The following is a 14,756-nucleotide window of genomic DNA, read 5'->3' on the forward strand; positions in this document are numbered from 1 at the left end:
ATCTTTAACAAGTGTAGACATGAGCTGCTCTGTAACAATTCACTGTAGGACAGATTTTTCTACTTTTCAGGGTAATCCACAAAGCCCATGTGAACTGCAGTTTTTTTCCTAGAACACTAGCTACTTTTTTGTTTGAGTGATGGACAATTAATTTTACAACTCTGCTGCTTGCCAAGAAAAAGCCATGCAGCTTTACTTTGGATCTGAAACACTGCAATTGCAGGGCTCTAATGAGACCCCTCAGTTGTAACATACAAGCATAACATGTCTTTTTACCTGCTGCTGCATATATAACTCCATCAAACTAAAACAGCAGAATGTGCAGCATCTGTAAATACATTGTGCTCTGGATTAAGTCTCATGTGACAACACAGCTGCATTGTAAATAACCTCAGGCAGCTCTGAAAGAATGTGTGATGGATTGTTATCATTGCAGGCTTGAGTTTTGTAGCAAATATGGATCAGGTGTGTCTGAAGCCATACTCGGAGGCTTGCAGATTGTAAGACTGGTAAGTCAATCTTAAAGGCAGTCTTACCAGGTAACGCAGACAGTGCAATATCACTTTCAGGTTTCTTACAGAGCCAGTCCTACACACAATAAACCACCTCGCTCAGTACCTTGTTTTCATTGAAATTAGCGATGACAACCCCAACGAAAAGGGTCAGTCCAATCATGCAGCCAAGGAATACAAAAACATGAATGTAGATTCCATGGATCTGAATAGACAAAAATAAGATCAATAGTTAAAACAAATCAAAGTATGTGTGGTAGAATTCAAAGACTGTGATGTGTTTCCTTACCGGCCCAACGCGATGAATAATAACATCTCTGACTTCCACCCAGCCTTTCAATGAAAGAACTTCGAATAGTGCCAGCATTGCATTCCCCACATTGTCAAAATTAAAATTCCGAGGATTTGCCCTGAAATGCAGTACATAAGTAGGTGTAACTTCAGCAATTAAGTTGTTCTTTCTGTTACCTTGATTCTTCATAGTCTAACTAAGATTTAAATACCTTGAAGAGTTGGTGTGAAAGCCTATGAAATGTATCATTCAAAATTGTCTCAAGAATAAGAAAATAGCTACAGCAATAAATATGTACAGCATAATTTCTTTGATCCCCATGTATGTTTTATTTTCTTACTCAGACTCTGATTCACAGTAATAAAGCTCATAAGATGTTCCTGCATTTTAGTATTTTTGTCAATGAAATTAGCAAAATTCAGCATTCAGGAAAAAATGGATCTGGTGACATTGGCCAGATTATAAAATAAATATAAGTGAAGGAGACCAGCCTCAAACCCACATAAAATTATTTGGACTCCAAAGTTGGCGAAATCATTTAGAAAATGTGATTCCCCATTTCATTATCATCAGGAGCTGATGATCTAAAGCAAAACTTACTGAGAGGACATCACATCTTCTTGACTTTCCTACACCATATGTTCTGACCTTTTGTAACAGTTGATATTCAAGAGGATGTTTCTAGCTGAACATTAGAAGTACCCTCTCTGGGCTAGGTTAGCACATTGCTCTGTCTACAGTTTGAGACAGATAATTCAAGAAGCTCAAGTGTTTTCAACAGTTTATGAGGTAAATAGTTGTATTTTAGAAGATTATTAAGTATTTGGTGCTTCTGAAAATCCAATCATTCAGTGAAAAAGAGCTCTAACATGTAGATATTTCTTTTAAATGTGGCCCTTAGATTGGCATCTGGCTCTTGAAAATGTGGCCTGACACAGCCAACAGGTGGTATAAACGTCCTTGTGGTAAAATATTTTTCTGCAACAACAAAACATTCCCCAAAGTTTACAGTTATGCTGATTAAGACAGTTTTTGCTTATTTCTGGATCAGGCTGAAGAGGACTGAATTTGCTTACTCGTGGAAGAATTTTTCTGAAGCATACAGAAACAAAGACTTCTGCAGATGTCAGAGTTTCACCGACTGTTCAAATCACAGCATATTATTTCATTAGTGTAGGATGGCTCTGAGTCTACCACTGCTGGTACATTCTTCATCCACACACATAGTCAATTAAAATAATTGTAGTTGTTAAGCTGATTTTGCAAAATGTCAACCAACTAAAAAATGTAAACAGTTAAAAAGAAAGTTTTTTTGCCTGTTCAGGTGTTGGGAAATACTCAATGGACTTAACCAGAATACTAATCAGAAATGTAATGTTAGCTTTTAAATAAATTTTACTACACTACTGCACCACATAGACCACAAGGATTTCCTGAACTGGAAACAGAAAGAAGCTGCTAGCTGGCATGGTTGATGGCCATAGAAATGGCTTTAGACATTACTTGCTCTTCTTTTTTTTTTCGTTTTTATGGGTAGCTGTAGGCAGGTTTATTTACCTTTCTTCTCATCTTTTCCTATCTATTCTTAGGTTCTGTTGTGATGTAGAGCTCTTAGGTTGTCTTCACAATAGTACTAAGGAACAATGAAGTGATAATCTTGGTTCAAGACAATAACTCCCACTGTAATAACAATCACATCTAATTCCTGTCTAGGTTCAATACCTATGGGTATTTTTTCCCTTTCTGCTTTATGAATAGAACAGCAGTTTAAGTGTGGAAAAGTTTCATATATCTGGCTTTTTACTAAAAATACCAGAATTTTTACTCTTACTATAACTTGACTTACAATAAAACCCCTTCATCAGTAGTTTAATGCCATGACATCTGAGCCATTTTCTACATTAACAGATGCTTTTTTGAAGAAAGATAGGCCAACATGTAGCAACTCACCAGACCCGTGGCACCCAAAATCCAGGCTTTTTCTCTCCAGGTCTTAACTTTAAATTGAGATTTTTGGAAACACTTACATTTATTCTGAAGATGCCATGACAATCTTCCTATAGTGAAATAAACCACAGTCTGAGATTAAATAATGGCTTGTGAGAAATGCTGAAATGTCAGTATAGAAGCACACTTGCCATAGGGAAGCAACATAAACAGAAGTGAAAGGTTATTTACAGGTCTGGGATTAATAGTCATGGACCTTTACCAAAATGAAAAATGCATCTTGGGAAGAATCCAAAGACCCCTTTTCCTTCCAGAACGGAGTGCTTTGAATTTTGCAAGACTACCTAGTCTTTCACCTCTTTCCTAAAGACTATTCCTCTCTTCTGGTGATGATATTTCTCCAAATAGAGTAAGAAACACAGCTAATTTTCTCCATGTAACCTACACAGCATTCCCAGTGCTTTTAACCTCTAGCAGCTTAACTTTGCTGCTGACCTAAGAATCCATAGGTGTCATTTTCCATGGTTAATTCCATGTGACATCCAGCCCTTTGCAAATAATATGGCATGAGTTTGACAGCTTTTTCAGACGTCTCCTGATATTTGGATGTGCTTTACTTTTTTACATGAAAACCCAGATTCACCCTCATTTGCCCACTCCTTTACCACCTTTCTGTCCATCATCCTGCTTCTGAACAACAAAGTGCCCAAGATCTCCATCTCTCATATAATAGCTCTGATTCCCTGACTTGCTTCCCCCAGCAGGCAGAAATGGCACAGCATACTATTATTTTGAAGCAGAAAAGCAGTTCTTACCCTAGAGATGATGTGTGGATCATTGCATTTAGCCAGTTTTCCAGCAAAGAGCTGCACCCCAAAGCTTGCAAAAACAAGCATTAATGTCAGCAAAAGAATAGAAACCTGTAAAGATGAAGTTAGACTTGTCAAGCTCTCCTCCTGCAGACTTGAAAAAGGAGGTCAGCTCCTTCAGTGAAGTGCAGGGAGGATCATTTTGTTGCATAAACCTGGAGATACGGCTTTTGTGACAGACATGTTACTTTAGGTTCTGATCCAGTAACCAGGTGCTGTATTATTATATGTATTATTATTAACATAGCATCTAAGAATTGTAGATAAGGATCAAAGATTTCTTGCTCTTAGTGTACCAACTTGCTAAATTCTGTATGCATAAGAACTGCCATTCACTTTAAAGAGAATTCTTCACATACTTAAATATGTGCTGCTTCTGTTTTGCTTAATCAGGCTTTACTAATTAATGAGTAAGCCATTGTTAGATATTTAATTCCAGTATAGCTACAATAAAGATATGTAGGAGCAAATTTTGATGTATTCTCTCACATATTTACTGTATCTATGAAATGCTAAAAAGCTTTATACTTTTTGTCCTTGCTCTTATTGCTGCCTGAATATATTTTGCACCTTAGTTTTTTATAACAACCTGACCTAATACAGCATTCTGTTAAGGAACAAAATGCCTGTTGTTTAGGCTGACAAACATCACATATGGTCCCAAGACAACAAATTAGGTTCTGATCAAGCAATCACAGACTCCATTATTATTATTATTACTATAAGTGCATAATCATGATCATAATAACAACGATGACATAATAATAAGATCCAGATCTGTGATGAACAACTGTTTTTATCTTTGGTTGCCTCTCAAAAAACTTGGATGGACAGACCCTCAGCTTGGAAACCAGGTTTACTTTAGTTCTTGCCAAGCTGTCATACCCTACACTTCTCACCTTTCTTCCCCAACTAGAACTGTGAATAATGGGTAGACTTTATTTCAGTAGTCCTCTTATGTAATTATGGCCAAATATATGTTGAAAGAATACTATAATTTATAGAAGAATTGTTACAGCAGCTTTATTCAGTATAAATGTAAATGAGTTATTTATATTCCTAATTTTTAAAGTGTTCTGTAATCACCTGCAGAGGTAGCTACAATGAAAAGTAAACAGACAGCGGTGGAGAAAAGATTAGAAAAGAAAAACATGATAGCAAAATGTTACCGTAGTACTTCTCCATGTCTTTTTTTTTGCAAGAACAAAATAACAGACACATACCAAAAAGATTTCCTTAAAGCCACTGAACAGCTCTCGCACCACTTTCCTCATCTGAGGGACCAGTTTGAAAATTCGAAGAGGCCGGAGGCAGCGAAGTACCATTAAGAGCTGAGCTCCAGATTTGGCAGGGACATTCTGGGGCATCCAGCACAGGAATATCAAACTCACCTTGAGGAGACAAGGCAGGAAAAGGCAAAAAAGTATTAGCTTTACAATGTCTTACTTGACACTGACACAGCACAGAAGATCAATAAACACGCTTCCTTAAAATTAAAGGGAAGATTAAGGTAAAAAAAACCCTAATTTAGAAGAGGACTTGGATATCCTGTGGCCTGGCTGACTGTCCTAACTAATGGGCATCAGATTCAGCTTCTGTCTTCCCCTTTGACTCCAAATCTACTTGATTCTTTTCAGCAAATGGATCAGTTCCAAAAGAATAAATCAAATTGGCTGATTCAGAGCAGGGACACAAACTGAAGCAGGCAGCAGCATCTCTCTCCTCCCTTCTCATTTCAAATGGAGATTCTGTCTTGAGTAACTGAAATATCCTCACCTGGAAAGTCTTAACAGTTTCCTTGCCAGTTTTTCCTACCACTTTGTTATAGGCGTAAGTAGTTTTGTTACTGGGTGGTTTTATCATGCGAGTATTACACATTCAAAAGTGTTTTCAAACAGCATAATTGTGTCCTGTAGCCTGAACAATTTCTGACAGATGGTTATTGATTATAAACCTGTTTCTTATTATTTTGTAAAAAGTATTTATAAAGTCAGTGTTATTATAGGGGGACAGAAATGAGAGTATTACAAAGTGCACAAAAAATGGAGGATCAAGCTGGTATCACCGGTATGATTTCAAACACCATACAATTTGTTAAAAGCAACAGTGGTAAAAGACAGCTGCCCCACCGAAACAAAAAGAGTTGCTAGTGCATTTGACTTACTTTCATATTCTTTTAAGATCACCACAGGCACATTTGGAATATCCAAGCTACAACGCTAAATTTTCCTTCAGACCAAAACAGAGGGATTTAGAGATTCAAGAACCTAATGCAGACAATGATTATGCATACTGCAGTAGGAATTTTGTATAAGTATGCGTATTTTTATTTATGCTAACAATGGAATCTTTGATACAAACTGATTGTGGCAAATTTTATGCAGCACATGTCTGGTAGATTAATCTCTGAAAGATTTAATCTAAATCCATCAAAGCCATTTTGTTTAGTAATTTCTTCAGTTGGAAAATATTGCATACTGTATTATACTGAGCACTGGTTTTGACACGTTCTGTGGTGTTTATTGCCGTATGTGAAGAAGAAAGGACCTCTTTCCCTTCTATCTGAATGGTGTGCAAGAAATTTCTAGGGGACAAAGAAAACAGTGTATCAATTTTTTCCTGAGAACCACTACTGATAGGTATGGAATACAGAAAGATGCTACTTTGCCTTCTTTCTGCTACAGCAATACCAGCAACAAGGAAGTGCCCTTCTGTCAAATGGTAGAGGCTTTTGAAAAGCCTTCTATAAAGCAGGAGTGCTGTTGAGCAATGAATGGCTAAGAACTAGATAAAATAAAGGTTCTTCTGCATACAAACGCTGAAGCAAGGTCAGAGATCTTGAGCTTACTTTGGAATGAAATCAGGTCTGGTACTTAAAACATATCAACAAATAAACAATTAAAAGGGGCCATATAATGGCCCTACACTAAAATGCCAGGTGCATATCACATGTAAGTGTGATTTTTAGATGTCCAAATAAGTATTCATATACATAACTGACAGGACTACACATGAAAGCAGTGGTGTTTGTATATAAATTCCAGGACCGCATTTGCACCAAGGTGCAGAGCCAAACTTTTTAACATTACCAAACATTTATATATCCAAAGATACCAAAATTACGAAACCTCCCAAAATATAAAAAACTTACAAGATATATAAATATGTCCATAACTCCTCCAAAGTCCCTAATCACAGCTGTTGGCGTAAAAAACAAGCCATCTGCCATAATCTTCAGATTAAGCTCAATGCTCATGAATATTACAAACACATATTCAGCAATCTGAAAACAAAAGCAGAGAATAGTCATAATTTAGGAATGGGTGGTGGAGAAAACCAAGGTGACTGTGCTTCATTAAATGTAAAATGATTCAGTGGCAGACAGTACCTGGAGTGTTGGAGCATGCATAACTCTTCTAAAGGGGGATTCGAACATCATGGAAATGCAGGAGCATATAGTAACAATGATCATGACCCAGTCCAGGTAAGTAACCAAACCCAGCAAGTCACTGCAAAGAATATGCAAGGATAACCGTTACAGAAATGCCATGAGTGCTGTGTCACTTGTATTGTGTCTACACCACAGTTAAGTGCTTTCCTAAGAAAAATAAATTAAGCTGAGGAGTATGTTACTATATTTCAGAAATGTGTAGTAAAACTAGGGAAGTTGCATGCAAGTGAAGAAGAAAAGTCTGATAAAAAAATCCTCTTCCTATTAATCCTACTGGCCAAACAACTCCATGGAAAGAAAAATCTTTTTTTGGGAAAAAAAGAAATACACATGTGCATGCACACATACACACATGCATGCATGTGTGTGCTCACACACTTATATTGCAGGCTTATGTGACCAAGCAAAGTTACTTTTTTGCAGTGCTTACTAAAGCTGATGGTATTTGGTATTTTTCACAGCTCCAGTAACAGGATCTGTTTTAGAACTATAAAAAGAAAAAAAAAGACACAGTCATTTACATTTTATTTTAGTCAGCATTATAATTATATCATGCATCCATCTCCTCAAAATAATTTATATCCAAAAACAAGGCTACATTTTATCTTGGCTTAATTTTAAATGCCTGTATAAGTTTCATTTAATTCTATGCAATTTTAGTCACATCATCAACACAGCTAGGATCACTTTAATTCATGGCCTACCAGCAATTCCTGTAATGATTCTTTACACTGCTAGTTTTTTGGGTCTTGCTTTTGTAAGCAAGAATTTAATTTCGTTTTTTTCTTGGGGATGGGGAGGATTACCTGCTACTGAATTTCATGTTCTGAAGTGCTTCCTCAGAAGTTCTTTCCTTTTACTTCGAAACCTCTTGGACCATACCCTCAGTTGACACAAAAAAGAAAAAAATCCTTCCACAAGCCCTACTTCTTTTATTACTTCTTTAGTCATTTTCTGATGAATATTTCTAGATTTTCTGTGTCTGAATTTTCCTATGAAATTGCTGTGCTTCACCTACCATATTCAAACACCCATCAGGCAGCCAGAGAGAGTGAGAACCACCCTACGAGTAATAAGCACATATCTACATGATGTGAGTTAAGTTCTTGCTTCAGCAATTATTTAGCCTTTTCGTACCAAGCAGAATGGCTTCAGCAGGAGGAGCTACAAGAATCCTACCCAAGAAGCCTACCCTGACCCAGTGGTTAGGGGCACATTTTACTTATCTTTTGAATCCTTGTAGCAAATCATGCCAAGACAGGATCTCCACTGAGATATCCTACAGTCCATACTTCCTTGCCGAGCTTAAAGTGAAAAATGGACTGACCTGACTTTGAGGTATTACCACCAGAAGAAATTTCATGGTTATGAATTACAGGAATGCCAGATGCACACAAGGAGAAAAAGAGGCAACTGCCACAGGCCAGGTTCACCCACCTACACCAGTCAGAATACAGAATATTTCCACTGAACCAACTGACTTTTGGGTCTTCTTAAGCTCGCTCTTACCTGTTCCCAACATTGTATACAGTGGCATTCCTCAGCCTTTTTTTACTAGAAGAAAATACATAACCTTCCAGTTTGAAAAAAGATACCTAGGACAACTTGCTTGGCAAGCTGGGTGGGACAATGAATAAACAAAACAATGTCTGTTTAACAAAATCAGTTTACTCTTATAATTGCAAACATTTTAATTAAACTGTTAATATAAATATCCTGTTACCCTCAGGCACTCCACAATGCTAAGAGGCACTGATGTGCATTTGACAAGTGGATTGGAATGCATGTTTGTGTGTTTTGTTTTGCTGTTTTAATTTGCAACTGCTTTGTGGACAAGCAAACTGCAATCAAGTTAGCAGTTGCATAGAAAAGCAGGCACCTAACTCAAGGACATGCTTCTACATAGGTGGCAGAACACTTACATAAGGTATTGTAAAAATGAAGTATCTAACCTTCCTGTTCTTCTACCTAGAAGTAATTTGCTGAAGGGTACAGAGAAAATCAATAGTAAAGCAGGTGCTGAAACCAGGTCTTCCAAGTGCCAAGCTCATAGTCTTGGGCTATCTTCTGTCACAGTGTTTGCAAGATGACAACCATTAACCCTCCAAAATTAGAGTGCTAGCCACAGAGCTTTAAAAGAAGAGCTATAAGATGATTTTATATCAAGCTGCTTGTACATAAATCTGTACCCGCCACACTCACATACACCTACAGTTTAGTTACTGAGTCTTCCCAGCTTTCATCTGGTCTCAGCTTTTCTCCTTTTACCTCCCACAGTTGAACACCTCCCCATCCCATTCTGGGTCTCTAATTATGGGCTAAGGACTCTTTGTGTGAGCATAGGTGTGATTCATTTCCCTTCACCTTTTTCTGTTCTTTGAGTAACTGTTGGTGTTATGGACTTCCTGCCTCACGATAAGGAATAGGAAGGGAATAGCAAGCTGATTCCCCAAGGTCTAAAAATGGGAGTATAAAACATTAGCCTTTCCTCTCAGTTCACACCTACAGTTTCCCCACAGTCTTGTCCCATCTCGGCATCGCAGACTGCTCAAATGTGTCTGCCCTTACACAGCATTTTATTGCTTCCTTTCTTCCAACAGCAAGATTATACTATACTATAGGCAACTGACTGCCAGCTCGTGTGGTGACCACATTATATGCAGTTTTCCTTTCCAAATAAAAGTCAGACCTAGATTTCTGAGGACATTAATGTAAACTCTTGTTGGAGCCAATTGTTAATATGGATTAAACTTACGCATTAAAGCGAGCTCGTACTACCACTCGGCAGAAATTCCTGAATCTATGTTCACGACCAACTATGAAAAGTGGTTTATCAAAATATGGATGATTCTCTCGCAGTTCCTCTTCTTGGACTTTCCTTTGGAAAGACAGAACATAAATTATTAATTGATATGCACTACACCTGGCAAAAATATCCCTTATATTTGTTCTTTTTTCATTATGACTCTCAATATTTTTACTTCATGCAGAAAACTCCTAATACAGAAAAGTGTGCACGCAGACTTTTGATTTTTAAATACCTTTTCATTTCAGCTTGTTCTTTTTTTTCTTGAATCATCTTTATCTCACTGTCTTCTCTCTGTGCATTTCTGTATCTCACTGTGTTGGAATGCTAGAAGCAAAATGATTCCTTTTAAATGAGGTTCGTGGGTTGTTGTTTTTTAATGTTAGATGAAAGCAAGATATGGTATTTTACATAGAATGATTCAAATGAAAAATCTGTATTTCAAAATGCATTGCACATCAACCCAGTCAAGCATACTATACAGTATTTTCTATCATCTACAGCACAAAGCTGCTTATTTTCATCAAGGTTAATTTCAGTTTTAATTTCATGCGTGAAGTCTCATCCAATGCGACTTTTAACTTTAAAAGCAAAGGTCCCGTAAGCTCAGCTGATCTCTCTGAACTGGAATGAATACCATCAAAGTTACTAAGGGCAAAGACTGGGAAAGAAAAGGCTTTAGACACCCTTTCAGCTTCCCAAGCCTGCCATACGTGCTGCCAGGCACTGAGTTGCACAGAACATGCAGGTAGTGACTGCTGAGCACAGGGAGGGGGAGAGGGAGGGAGGACATTATGTCTGAGCTTGAGGGTACAATCAGTATTACTATTCAGAGTTAAGTGAGCTTGGAGCAATCCTGGAGGGGTAATACTGGGTGTTACCCTTACTATTGGACACAAGCCAAATCTACATCTGCTTTATAAGATTAGTTACCTATAGCTTCTTTCTACCACCATGCAGGGAAATTCATTAATTACTTCATATGCAGTTGTTTCTAAGTATGAAGCACGTCTAGAGAATGATTGCCATAGTTTGGAAATAGAAGGACTAATATTGCCCCTTGAATTTTCACAGTTGCAGATATCCACAAACTATCATGAATTTGCAGAAGAGAAAATGCACTTAACTGCATAAAACATAGCACAGTGGAATCCGTGATTACTATTCTTTAGTCTTTGTCCTTTTGCCTGACAGTCCTGGTGTTTGAAAAATATTGTTAAACTTCCATCAGAAATTTTGAAGTGCTGTTTTGCCAGCCTGACTGATTTGTATAATTCCAAAGTAAGGCTTTTTAAGGTGTCCTGGGTAGCAATTGCCGTGTTCCTAATGTAGTGTCTCCAACATCAGTGAAATCTATCTCAACAAGTGTTTCAAAACCAGAAAGTCAATCAGTGAATTAACCATGTCAATTGAGGATAATTCTGATGCAGTTGCACTATTTGTTTTATTATTTCAAGATATCAAAAGACAAACTGTAAACAAGATCATAAATAGACATTATTCTTAGACAAGTGTTTATTATATAGTATACATTCTTATTTCTTCATTTCTATGAGGACTTACATCTTGAGTCAACGTTTCAAGAGATTTTCCTCTGCTGATTCGCTGGCTGTTGGAACCATGTCTCAGTGACCTGAAACAATCATAATCAATTTAACGATACATCTCAAGATGAAATTTTGACCTTTATAGGATGGCCATTATAAAGCACTGCTCTCCAGCCAACCAATATCTCAAATTCTTATCATTTTTCTCTCGCTAACATCAGACGCTTATATGTTTGTTCTTCAATTGTTTTCAATCCGGTCTAACATAAGCCAATTTCTTTCCTTCTGATCCTTAAATTGATAGCTTTGTAGTTGGTGAAGGAAATGACATTTGAAATAAAAAGGCATTTTCTCCATTGATACAGTACAATGAATTTCATTATGGTTACAGTGAAGAATGTAGAATTCAGTTCTTTGTACAAGTAAGTAATTTCAGGTTTTCATGTTAGGTATTGCTCAAATGTAATTCTTTTTGTCACCTTTATTTTAAGAAAGTTTTTAAACCATCTCTTCTGTCCACATTTACCTGCGTTCTTGTCGTATGTGATGCTGGACACTAAGTATTGACCTTTCCTTTGCAGGCTGCCCCTCAAAGGATCCACTCAGCATGCGTTGTCTAGTGCAGGCCCTACAAAGAAATACAATGATGATGACACAAGAGTTTTCAGTATAAATTATAATTTCCAAGGTACTGCATTCAGATAAATCAGCTTGGCTTTCTGGGAAGCAAATGTGCAGCTCAACAGATAACTAAAACAGCAATGGACTTTCCACGAAAACATATTTCCAAGGCAATGGTCCTCACTCTGCAACATAACTGGTCACCTCATGAACCTTTTCCATGCCTTAGCAAGGGCCATCATTGATTTTTTTCAGTTTGCTGTAGGATTTAAGGTCCCTCAAGACTTTGCTAAGTGTGAAAATGGTCAAACAATGACTAATCATCAGTAAAACCAGCTTCTCAGCAGAAAAGAAGGGAATAGTACAAGTATAGCTGTCATTTTAGGGGAGCTCCATTTCAGGGATGTATGTGGCAAAATATTTATGTACACACTCAGGACTTACAGCCCATCTTTGATTGTTGTTCTACGTAACTGGGACCATATATAGCTTGAAATGAAAAGCTGCACATTCCTGATACCCTGTGATGTGAAATGTCTGCTGTCTGGGAATGCATTCACCTTGCAGCATTTTGTTGTGTAGGTTTCTTCACTTGTTTACTTACTTTCATTTTGCTTTTGCTGAATTTCGGCAAACACATTTTACATATTTTGGCAGAAACAAGTATTTGTTGGTTGCTAAGTGTGCTACAGTTAAACAGAACACGCGTATCTTTATTTTGATGGCTACAAAAATATGGACTTGTTGAAGAAAAAGAGAGAGTTCCACTAACAGAGCTCACACAAATCCTCCAATGGCTGAGAAATGGAATTTCAACACTGGAAAAATATTTTAACTTTCCAGGAATGCTGCAATTTTTAGTTTATACAGTGCACATCTCATTGCTCATTCTGTGTTATGCAATCATTCAGAGAAACACAAGACCCAGCTGGTAATATTTCATACTTTTTAATGAACTGAATCTCCATTTTTTAAAAAAACATGCAAAATCCCAACATGCTATTGGAGTAACCACTCTATTTGCCAATCTACTGTAAGGCTTAGATAAATGCTATCCTTGACAGCATGGGATGATCATGCTTGATGGCAAAAGGTGTCCCAGGCATGTTCTTTCTCCACTGTGACTTTGTTTTTCACTCTTCTCTGCTATTTCTCTTTCTTTTGGATTTAAACACATAAATTACATGAGTAGGAATCCAAAGGGAGATCTGGAACAAAAAGAAGCTTAGAATGCTTGTCAGTGTCATCACTGCCAATCATACTAGCATGCTAGAAAAACGCGTTGTGCTACACTTGTTATAGAAGGCACTAGGTTACACTACGCTGAACTGAAGCATCATGCCATTTAAGAAAATTACTGTGTATCTTATAAAACACAGCTCACCTTAGCCAAATAATGACTGTTTGAACACCACTGTGCTTTGAGCATTATATTATGGAGGATGACACTAAATAACACTGTCAGAAGACAACAGAGAGATCATTTGAATGCCTGTGCAATTTTCTTGGGGGGAAAAAAACCAACACAAAAATTATTTCCTAAAGAAAGATCCTACCTAACTCCATTAAAATGACAATCCAGTTTTTGCCAGCAGAGACAATAAAAAGTTCTGGGCCTGACTTCTGTGTAGAGGCTTCTTGCTGTGAGAAAGAGGGTAACTTACCTGTTTTTCCCCTGTGAATATCAATTATTGTGTTCTGCTTTTAACAGCTAGAAATTATTTTCTTGACATAAAAACAGTAACTGGCACATAAATTTTTCATGTCCTTGTACAACTTTGTACAGGTTACTTGAATACCAAGTTATATAAACACTTAGTGTCTGTAATAAAAGACAACATTAAATGCTCAGACAATAAATTCTTTTCATGACTAAAGAACAAGACGGTATAACAAAATACACTTAGCCATTTCCTATACAGAGTGGGCACGCATAAAGGCTAACACCTGTAGAAAGACTGTGAGATTCCTAAATCCATATTTAGAATTTATATCCATTGCCTCATTTTCAATAACTCTGGAAGTCCTGCAGCTCCTACTGAAGTCAACAGAGAAATAATGAAATGCCAGTTGTATAGCACAAAGATCAGAAATTTATCAAGTAACTGCAAAGAAACTTTTTGTGTTTTCTGAGAAAAAGATGCTGTGCTGAAAAGGCCGAGGCTACTTTTGACAGCCCCTCTCCCGGCATTTTCCACTTCATGGGTATTACTGCCTTAATCTTCCCTGTATTAACTCTTAGTAAAAGACATGCTTTGTTATCCTTTTGACTCAGGATCTGGATATTTTTCAGCCTCTTAGACACGTAGATTTACAGACCTTTGGGGACTTTTGACAAAGGCGGCAGGTGCCATGAAGTTTTCAGAATTGCAGAGTTGTCAATTTAGAAGTCTACAATAGGATTTGTTTTCTTATTGTAGCCACTAACACTTAGGCGCTCACTCTCAGTGCCTACACGTGAGCCGTGTCTAGGCTGCCCTCATAATCAGTGGAAATGCAGGACTCTGTTAAATGGGTTGCACAGAGGTAGTCAGTGCCAACTGCCATGCCTCAGAGTATTTTGCCTTGTTTCCAGATACTGCTCCAGCAGGGTGCGCGTCCCCTACAAATTTCTGTATTACCTGCCATCCTCAAGAGGATGTTTTGGACATCCTCTGGTATCTCATACATTACTACATGTCCATATGTAGATAACTCCATTGAACACTTGG

At 37.4% G+C, this 14,756-nt stretch overlaps 1 protein-coding gene across 3 annotated transcripts in view; it reads right to left on the reverse strand.

The window, feature by feature from the left end:
- NALCN (sodium leak channel, non-selective) overlaps window positions 1–14,756 on the reverse strand; it is a 248,258-nt gene that overhangs the window by 23,249 nt on the left and 210,253 nt on the right. For 2 of the 3 annotated variants that reach the window (XM_037377624.1, XM_037377625.1), the window contains exons 19-30: window positions 11,951–12,052; window positions 11,441–11,510; window positions 10,113–10,204; window positions 9,827–9,949; window positions 7,502–7,558; window positions 7,009–7,129; window positions 6,772–6,903; window positions 4,844–5,011; window positions 3,567–3,671; window positions 2,755–2,861; window positions 802–922; window positions 619–717 (exon numbers count right to left, since the gene is read on the reverse strand). In XM_037377624.1, the coding sequence (XP_037233521.1) occupies window positions 619–717; window positions 802–922; window positions 2,755–2,861; window positions 3,567–3,671; window positions 4,844–5,011; window positions 6,772–6,903; window positions 7,009–7,129; window positions 7,502–7,558; window positions 9,827–9,949; window positions 10,113–10,204; window positions 11,441–11,510; window positions 11,951–12,052 (1,297 nt within the window). The remainder of the gene's footprint in view (window positions 1–618; window positions 718–801; window positions 923–2,754; window positions 2,862–3,566; window positions 3,672–4,843; window positions 5,012–6,771; window positions 6,904–7,008; window positions 7,130–7,501; window positions 7,559–9,826; window positions 9,950–10,112; window positions 10,205–11,440; window positions 11,511–11,950; window positions 12,053–14,756) is intronic. The other variant, XM_037377626.1, reaches the window with a different exon arrangement.

The sequence above is a fragment of the Falco rusticolus genome, chromosome 2 (genome assembly GCF_015220075.1).
Source record: "Falco rusticolus isolate bFalRus1 chromosome 2, bFalRus1.pri, whole genome shotgun sequence".
Classification (NCBI taxonomy): Eukaryota; Metazoa; Chordata; class Aves; order Falconiformes; family Falconidae; genus Falco; species Falco rusticolus.